We start from the raw sequence: 10,003 nt of genomic DNA on the forward strand, positions 1-10,003 counted from the left end.
CCTTTTCGTCACTGTCACTTCCGATTCCATCGCGGTAGTTCAATTTATTTTTGCTTGTTTTCAATTTTTTTAAATAATACTGATTATGTGATTTTGAGTTGCTGGATTTAGGGTTTTGAGTTGCTGAGTTAGTATAATACTGATTCTGTGATTCTGAGTTGTTGGATTTACTATTTTGAGTTGTTGAGTCGTAGGGCATCTGTTCTGCTGCCGTGAACTTCTCAGTTTTTTTATTTTGTTAACTTTTTTTGTTAATCATTCTGTAATTTGGATTTTTGATTTGCGTTTTACAGAAATTTTCAATTTGTTTACTGTGCAATAGCATTGCTATACTATCTACTAGGGTAGATAATTTTATATGTCAATTGATAAAGTGTGTGTTCAGGCCCATTGTGAACTTGATCTTGTTTTAATAGCAGAAGATTAAGAATTGTGTAGAATTTTCACACAGAAATTTAGAATTTTTTAACATTTTTGAGTTAGGACTTTATTTTTTAGACAAAATCTCTATTTCAAGTGGATATCAAAAAATTATTTTAGTTTATTTTGTTAATTTAAAATTATTTTTTGAATTAAATTTAAATAAAATTACAAGTAAAATCTCAACTAACCATCCATGAATAAAAAGTTATCTAATGTTTTAGTTTAAATTGATTAGCAGATCATAAGAATCTATAATATTCTCAAGATAAATTGAAATTTAAATAAAAAATACTAGACTGATCTGGCTTCAGTTAATATAAATAAGAATTATTAACAATAAAAACATTCAAATTAGATTAGTTCAAATTTCTTATTTTTAAAATAAGATAACAAAATTACAATAAAGTCAAGTTTATATTATTATCTTTATCTAATATAAATTGATTGAATATATTCGTTTCTTTCTTTTTTTTCTCACTATATCCCCTAATTTGATCGAGAATTAATCAGTGACAAATTGTTAGTTTATTTTATCAGAAATTTAAATTTATCAATTAGACAATAATCAAAGAAAGATTGAACAATGAGATCGAGGTATCATTATAATACTAAGAACAAAGATATACTATTGCAAACTTTGACTATCTTATACCCACAAAAGATAATGAAAAAGTCAAGGACTAAGAATTTACGAATAGCAAGAAGTTATCCATCTGATCGCAAAGGTTTCAATTTTAGTGCTTTAGAAATTTCTGATCAACAGAAAGAGAAAGATTCAAACGATTTACCAGAGTGCCTTGCTGATATTGTAATTCCAGGAGATATTCCAGATCTTGAATCTTTATTTTTTTTGATAAAAATAATAATTTACTAGTAGATTTTTTCTTAAATATACCAATTTACTAGTTCATATTACAACAAAGATATTTAGATAAAAAAATTTCTTAAATATAAATCAATTAAAAATTTAATATTTGTATTTGTTCAAATTAAAAATCACAATAGAGATTTTTTTTTTGTTATTTTAATTTTCATTTTAAACACGTTTCAATTCTTCTCCACCAACTATAATTACTCTGACCTTGTAAATTTATATGTCCAACGATATGTTATTTTTTAAATAGTTTAAAAGTTTCAATAATACCAGATAACCAATGAAATTATGAGCCTCATGCAACAATTGGCTGAGTTTATTTAACAAATGGAGTATTTTGACATTCCATTTATATAGACATATAGTCTATTAATCATCAAATGGCATCAAGATAATTGAAGAGTCAACAACAGTTGTTCTATTTTTTGAAACCCTAGCAGAGAAAGAGTACGTACTCCGTACTCAGAGAGAATGAGAGAAGGAGAGAGCGGGAACGAGTGTTTGAGGGCGAAACACAGTGAGGATGGCGGCCATGCCGTCGGAAGAGATAAGGGGGAGAGTGTGGGTGGGGGTGCATCCGGTGTCAAGGAGGGTTTTTCACGAGGGGGTTTTTCAAATCCTACAAAGATCTCCTTTAGAGATAAAGTCATTGGTCCAGAGAAATCGAAGGCGTTTGCACTTGCAGAATCTCTATCTGGGGATAGTATAGCCACGGTGGTGGGCAAGCAGGGCGATTCCCAACCTCCATGTGTAAACTTCACTGAAGAAGCCAAGCTTTGTTTGGCAGAGCCTTATCGAGAAGCTTTAGTGATTAAGGTTCTTGATAAAAATTATAGTTACACAGCTCTTTCACACAAGCTTCGGATGGTTTGGCGCATCAAAGGTGGCTTTGATCTGCTTGATGTGGGGTTTGGGTACTTCATGGTAAAATTCGATGCATGTGAAGATCGTGAGAAGGTCATGCTTGGTGGCCCGTGGTTGATTGAGGGGCACTATGTTGCTGTAAAACCGTGGGATATAGATTTTCGGCCATGTGAGCAATCCTTCGGGTCTACGCTTGTATGGGTTCGGATTTCGGGGCTCCCAATCTGGTGCTATCAGGAACAGGCCATGATGCGTATTGCTTCTGCAATAGGAGTTCCCATCAAAGTGGACTTAGCCACTAAATTGGCTGAGAGAGGACGATATGCCCGAGTATGTGTTCAAATAAATTTAGGACTGCCAGTGATCAAGCATATCATTGTGGAAGGCGTAACTCATGTAGTGGAGTATGAAAGTTTAAATTTAATTTGTAACTCTTGTGCACGTTATGGTCACGATATGGCACAGTGCTTGGGTAGAGACTCTAGGGAAGGAAAGAGTGTTGATTCCGATGCCACCAAGCCACGAGATGGTACAAAGGCAGTGCCACATCCTGAGACCAAAATTCACAATTCAAATGAAGTAGAACCTAATGTGGTAGGTGGCGTTACTGGCGAGAATCCTGCATCGAATTTGCAAGAAGATTTGGAGGCTAATAATTTGGAAGGAAATAATGTTGAGGAGGCTTGCATGCATGATGAACCAGGCTGGGAGCAAGTTGTGAGGAAAGGTAAAACCAAGCTGGGTCAGAAGAAATCTAACAAGGTCCAAAGAGGCATTCAATCCAGAATCGATTCGGGTAGAGTAATCAGGCCCACCATTCACTTCTCTCACACGAATGGATCAAGCTCCTATCGTGCTAGGGTCGGGTCACGAGTCAAGGTCGGACACAGCGCTTCCCGTGTTGGTGAGACGTCGATCTCCTCAACCCGATACACCCCAGTGCCTTGCGGGTCCTCTCTCCGAAAACGACCAAGGCCGGAGTCCCTACAGAGCTCGCCAGTTGAGAAGAATGGAGGCACGGTGGTGGAAGCATTGTCATGTCTTCCTGAAACCGTGAAGGAGGGTGTTACCGTGGCGGTTCCATTGGAGAAGGAAGGCGCATTGCCGGCTGTTACTGCGTCGGTAGGCGGGATTAAGGAGATATTCCAGGGAGATCTGGCAAACCTGAAGATCACGGGAGTCACTTCCGCTGGGCAAGCCTCGGTTTGAGGTTGGTGAAGCACTTTGATTTCCTTGTTTTATATTTTTATATTTTATATTATGGATAGTTTAAATATAATAGCTTGGAATATTAGGGGTGCTTCTAATAAGTTAGCCCGGGTGAATTGTAAAGAGCTGGTTAGGAAATTTAAACCTGTAATTTTTATTGTGGTTGAAACTCACTGTCCTTTTCAACACTTGAAAATGTTTTGGGAAAGACTTGGTTATCACCCTATTGGTATAGTGGAGGCGTCAGGACACAAGGGGGGTATTTGGTTACTTTCTGCAATACAGGGTGTTCACTGTAAATGGGTTGATGCTTTCGATCAGTGTGTTACAGTTGAGGTTCAGGTAAATAATGTGATTTGGAGGTGCAGTGGTATCTATGGTAGTCCTCAATTTAATACCAGAGTTTTGCTATGGGATTATCTTGTTACTCAGTCTTCGTCTTTCTGCGGGCCATGGATTGTTCTTGGTGATTTTAATGAAGTACTATTCTCTCATGAATCTAAGGGTTGCCTCTTCTCGAGTCATCATGCAGATCGGCTTGCTGCCTCTCTAGGGGATAGTAATTTGTTTGACTTGAAGACTATTGGAAGACAATTTTCTTGGTACAGAAGGGTTAAAAATGGTGTTGAGGTGGCGAAAAAACTTGACCGGGTTTGTATCAATAGTGGCTGGCTATCTCTCTTTCCAGAGGCTTACGTAGAAATTTTAAATAGGCTTCAATCTGATCATTGTCCTATCCTAGTACGCTGTACAGGTCATCCCCAACCGAAAAAGAATAGACCTTTTCGGTTTATTGCAGCTTGGGCAACTCATCCGGGGTACAGAAATATTGTGAACCAGTCATGGCAGGCTGGCTACAGAGAGATGCATGGCAAGCTTTCAGAAGTGCAGAAGAACTCTTTGGAGTTTAATTCTAAAGTGTTCGGCAATATTTTCGTTAGAAAATGCAAATTGGAGAGACAGATTAATTTTCTTCAGAAGCGACTTGAAGTAATGGAAGATTTGTCTATGCGGCAAAAAGAAAAACAGCTGATTGAGGAATTTAATAACACGCTTGTGCAGGAGGAACTTCTATGGTTTCAAAAATCCAGAGAGCAGTGGGTAAAATTTGGGGATAGAAATACCAAGTTCTTTCATGTCCAGACTCTTGTGCGGAGAAAGCATAATAAGATTCATGGTCTCTTTCTTCAAGACGGGGTGTGGGAAACGGACCCGAATGTCCTTAGAAGGGAAGCTGAATCCTTCTATAAACGCCTATTCTGCCAGTCGGAGGATGTAGACTTAGGTTGTCTTGGTGATGTGCCGCTGCCTTCCCTGAATGATGAAGCCTGTTGTAGCCTCACAGCGCCAGTTACTCTGGAAGAAGTTAAGTCGGCTGTTTTCAGTATGCATTCTTTTAAGGCGCCGGGCCCTGATGGGTTTCAGGCTTTCTTCTTTAAAGAATACTGGAAGATTGTTGGTTTTGATGTTTGGACTATGGTTCGTCATGCGTTCTCTGGTTTGGATATGGATCCAAGGATGATGGAAACTCTTGTGGTTCTTATTCCGAAGGTAGAAAACCCGGTTTCCATGAAGGATTTCCGACCAATTAGTCTCTGTAATGTGGTTTACAAAGTTATAACGAAGGTCCTGGTCAATAGACTTCGTCCCCATCTCAAAGAGATTATTGGGCCCCTTCAAGGAGGGTTTATCCCGGGGAGAGGAACCCCTGACAAAATCATTGTAGCACAAGAGGTTCTCCATTTCATGAAGAAGACAAAGTCAAAGAAAGGCACCATGGCCTTTAAGATTGATTTGGAGAAAGCGTACGATAGAGTGGATTGGGGATTTCTGAAACAAACCCTGGTGAGTTTTGGCTTTCCTCCTCCGACAGTCAATCTGATTATGCGTTGTGTCACTGCTTCCTCACTGTCTATCCTCTGGAATGGGGATAGATTAAATAGCTTTACTCCGAGCAGGGGTCTTAGGCAAGGAGATCCTATATCACCGTATCTGTTTGTGTTGTGTATGGAGAGATTGTCCTGTTCTATTAATCAGCAAGTTGATAAGGGCTTGTGGAAGCCAGTTGCGGTTTCTAGAGGGGGTCCAAGAATTTCTCATTTGATGTTTGCCGATGATTTGCTTCTTTTCTGTAAAGCTGAAAAACAGCAAGTTCAAACTGTAATGGTAGCTTTGGAAAATTTCTGCAGAGCCTCTGGGATGAAGGTTAATGTGGAAAAATCTAAAGCGCTATGCTCCAGGAATGTTTCAGCGATAAGAAAAGAGATTTTCACTGGAGTCTCCTCCATCAGATTCGTTCAGAACTTGGGCAAGTATTTAGGGGTGAACCTTAATCACTCTCGGGTGACACGCGCAACTTTCAACGATGTTTTGGACAAGATTCGGGGAAGGCTAGCCAGCTGGAAAGGAAGATTGCTTAATAAGGCAGGCAGACTCTGTTTGCTCAACTCGGTAGTGACTGCGATTCCTACTTATCGCATGCAAGTATCTCTCTTCCCTAAAGGGGTAACTAATAAGATAGAATCCATGATGCGAAACTTTCTATGGAAGGGTCAAGCTGATGGTAGAGGCCTGAATCTAGTTAACTGGAAAGTGTTGGTCACTCCTAAGAAGTTTGGAGGTCTAGGAATTAGAGATCCTTTTTGTGCCAATATTGCTCTTCTTGGAAAACTAGTTTGGCAACTTTTTCACCATCCCAACAAGCTATGGGTTCAACTGTTGACGGAAAAATACCATTCTTCTAAGGATGATTGTTTTAGTCAGTCTCGAGGAAGGGGATCTTATGTTTGGAAGAGTATATGTCGAGCTTGGGATATCCTAAAGGAAGGTTTTAGTTGGTGCATTGGGGATTTGGAACAGAACTTTTGGTTTTCTAAATGGAGAAGAGAGGGGCAACTGTGTCAGGAGATGGATTATGTTCACATTTCTGATTCGGATCTCAGGATCTTGGACCTTTGGTCATCTGGACAGTGGAACCTTGAGAATATCTATTCTCCTCTGAATCAGTCTCTGCAGAGCAACATTAACTCTTACAACCCAGATGTTCAAGCTGGTTCAGAGGTCGGTTGGGGTTGGACTGGTGCGGCCTCAAAGGTTTATGATGCTCATAGTGGTTATTTATGGCTCAGTAAGAAGATGTTTAGTTGGGAGGATAGGGGTAATTGGCTTTGGCTTTGGCGTCAACATGTTCCGGAAAAGCACAAATTTTTGGCTTGGCTATGTCTTCGGGAGGCTCTTCCTACTGCTGCATTTCGTTTTAGAAGGGGCATTTCGCACACGGATAGCTGTCCACGATGTTTCTCAAGTCAGGAGTCGGTTTTACATTGTATTCGGGATTGTCCAAAAGCCCAACTTGTTTGGCAAGCTTTAGGGATCTCCGATCAACCAGTGGATTTGATGAGTTGGTTCTTACATAATAGCAAACAGCGCCCCTTTAGATTCTTTTCTGGTCTCTGGTGGATTTGGTGTTCGAGAAATAACGAGATCTTTCATCCTCACGAGCATTGGACCACAGACAAGGTGATTGGTATGGCTTTGTCCTTAGAAAAGGAGCTCCGAAATATTTTTGAGTTGCAACGACTATCTATCCCCTCAACCATTAGTGGCTCTTGGATTCCCCCCTCAGTGGGTACCTTTAAGATTAATTGTGATGCTAGCTATCCTGGCAGTGGTGCTCGAGTTGGTTTTGCTTGTGTTAGCAGAGATTGGAAGGGAAGGTGGCAACGAGGCTGTCTGGGAACAATTGAGAGTCGTAGCATTTTGCAAGGAGAGTTGTTTGCTATTTGGAGAGGCTTTCTTTTAGCATGGGACTCGGGACAAAGAGACATTATATGTGAGACAGACTGTGTGGAGGCTTTTACTATTGTCAATAATTTACAAGATTGCTCTGGGTTTATTGATCCTTTGGTGTTAAAAATCCGAGATATCATGTCTTGGAAATGGCGTGCTAATCTTCGGTTGATCTTGAGAGATGCAAATACAGTAGCAGACATCATGGCAAAGACTGCAATGAGGACTATTTCTCCCCAAGTGGAGCTTCCATTGCCTTGGAAGGAGTTTGAGAGTAGTATTCAGCGGGACTGCCTTTCTTAAGCAGTTTCTTGTTTTTTTTTTCTTTCTTAGTTTTTGTTTATTTTCTTTTAAGTCACCAAAAAAAAAAAGACATATAGTCTAGCATTGTAGCACATATATAGACACCACTCTAACTCCAAACAACTATCTTATCTTAAATATTAATTGATTTAAAAATATTACATAAAATATTATTATTTTAGGTCAATATTTACTCCATAAACTTTATAACGAAGAACGTGGATAATAATACCTTAAATTTGAGTTTTTTCATATTTATACAAATTTTAGTTTTTTTCTAAAATTTTTATTTTAATCTTATTTTATGGTAAAAATATTTTTAGCTTTTTTCTAATATTTTGTCTAATTTCATCCTTGATTTAGTCGTTAAGAATTTGTATTTATATATACAGGTATTTATATGCAAAAAATATATAATTTATATTTATATTTACTATAATTTATATATATAAATTATAATTTATATTTATATATATATTTTAAATTTATACAAATAAATTAATAAAATTTATCGGTTAAAGACAATTTAATATTTATAATAACTAAATAATTATGAAAATTACTAAAAACTGCTAACTTGTAAATTTATGTAATGGATACGTCCATTATAGTTTGAATATTATTTGCATTCGGACTCCAAACAAAAATTTTAACACTATAAACCAGTTATTATTATGGTAATCATTCTCATCATTATGAATTAATACACATTTATAGCAAACCACAAGTCCACAAGACCACAACAGATCCACATCATGCTCTCTTTTTTTAGAAACCAGAGACCCTAAAAAAATAGTAAAAAAATTAAATGAACTTTAATCTTTAAAATGTGTTGTTTTTATTCATTCAACTAGATATTCTTTAAAAATTGTATAATATTAAGTCTTTTATTATAATAATTTAAAAAAATTAAAACAAATGCATCTAAAAATGATAAATAAGTGTCTTTTTAAAATTAAAAATACACATTCAAAATACAAACTAAATAAAACTGAAATTTAAAATTTAAATTTAAATTTTAAATTTCTATTTCAGATTTAATATATTACAATTTAAATATACATCTAAAAATCAAATTAGTTAGAATTCAAAATTTCGAATTTAAAATTCTAAAATAAATTTTAAACTATCCTAAATCACAAGTAAAATCTTCGCTCCGTAAAGATCCAGAGCTACAGCGCCTCCCCCTCCTCATCTGTGGCCGCTTTTGTCTTCTCCCGTGTTGCGCACTCCTCTGCTGCCGACGATCTCCTCCTTCGGCGACGCACTCCTCCCCGCGACGTGCACTTCCCCTGTGCACACTCCTGCGCCTCCTCCATCGATGGGCTCCTCCCCGTCCCTGGTCTCCTCCTTTGCGCCACGCACAACCACCCCCTTCTCCCGCGCCTCCCCCTGTCTCCTCTCTTACGTCACACTCCTTCTGTCTCTGGTAGTTCTGCTTGCAAAATTCAGAAAAAATTTGGTTGAGTTCATTCATGAAGATATGTTATCCCTTTTTTCGCTTGATAAAAAGTTCTATTTTTTTAAATTTATGTATAATATTGGAAGTGTTTGTGTTTTTTTTCTTTTTTTTTTAAAATGTATTTGTGATTATAATTTTTTTTTGCACTTATATGTTTGATTTGGGAGTTATAATGTTAACCTAATTTGGATGTGTCAATACTTAATTTTGGATGTGTTTATATTGTTCATTATGTTCTTATGTACATATATAAGTTTTTTTACATGAGTTTTGGATGTGTTGATAAAATATTTAGAATGCATTCTTATAATTTTGGATGTGTATTTGAGTTTAATTTTTTCTGTATTCAATATATAATTTAGAACCACAATGACAATAATTTAGATGTGTTAATACATAATTTTGAATGTCTTTATGTTGTTTATTTAATTTTAAATGTGTTTTTGACATGAGTTTTGAATAAAAAAAATAATTGAAGTGAGTTTAATTGATTTTGAAAACTTCACAAATTTTTTTAAAATTAGTACACAAAAAGTTGTTACTATGGTTTGATTTGTAAAAAATTAATGTATTGCAAGTGCTTACAAATTTTACGGTGATAAATATTCAAAATAAAAATCCTTAAAAATAGAAAATATAATTAATTAAAAAATTAAAATAATAAAATATTAAATTTAAAGACTGAATAAATGCTGAATTTTATTGTACAAGTAAAAATTTTTCTTTTTTTATTTAGGATGACCTTCTTGCACACCCTAACGAACTTTATTAATTTTATAAGATTTGTTATATTCCTAAAAAATTTCACTTGATTTTTTTCATAAATAATTGGCTGACTCAAGTTCTTAAGTTTTACAGTGAATAATAACAGTTATCATCGTCATTTTCAGAATATATAAAAGAGTACACAAAAATATTAAAAAATAAGCTGTATTTTTTTTTTGAAAAAATAATAATTTTTTAGGAGAAATAATAATTTTTTTAATTTATAATTTAAAAAATCATTGTTAAATATAATTTTTTAATTTTTAATTTATATTATTTTCTTTTGAATTATTGTTTCTTTTATAGTAAATATG

At 35.8% G+C, this 10,003-nt stretch overlaps 1 protein-coding gene across 1 annotated transcript; it reads left to right on the top strand.

The window, feature by feature from the left end:
* Positions 1-1,768: 1,768 nt before the first annotated feature.
* LOC148543908 (uncharacterized) lies at positions 1,769-7,879 on the top strand. Its single transcript, XM_088498771.1, has 6 exons — positions 1,769-3,364; positions 3,656-3,712; positions 3,875-4,021; positions 4,532-4,849; positions 5,408-5,682; positions 7,855-7,879. Exons 1-6 carry the CDS (start codon positions 1,769-1,771, stop codon positions 7,877-7,879), a joined length of 2,418 nt encoding a protein of 805 aa, XP_088354897.1.
* The last annotated feature ends 2,124 nt before the right edge of the window (positions 7,880-10,003 follow it).

Source organism: Arachis ipaensis, chromosome B9 (assembly GCF_059453495.1).
Source record: "Arachis ipaensis isolate K30076 ecotype BB chromosome B9, ASM5945349v1, whole genome shotgun sequence".
NCBI lineage: Eukaryota > Viridiplantae > Streptophyta > Magnoliopsida > Fabales > Fabaceae > Arachis > Arachis ipaensis.

Bases quoted from the DNA above. Each gene is read 5' to 3' on its own strand.
- LOC148543908 (XM_088498771.1), top strand. From the start codon at position 1,769: ATGAGAGAAGGAGAGAGCGGGAACGAGTGTTTGAGGGCGAAACACAGT. The intron at 3,713-3,874 runs GTAAATAATGTG...CATGAATCTAAG, and splicing joins GTGTTACAGTTGAGGTTCAG to GGTTGCCTCTTCTCGAGTCA. The intron at 4,850-5,407 runs GTTCGTCATGCG...TCTATTAATCAG, and splicing joins GTTTTGATGTTTGGACTATG to CAAGTTGATAAGGGCTTGTG.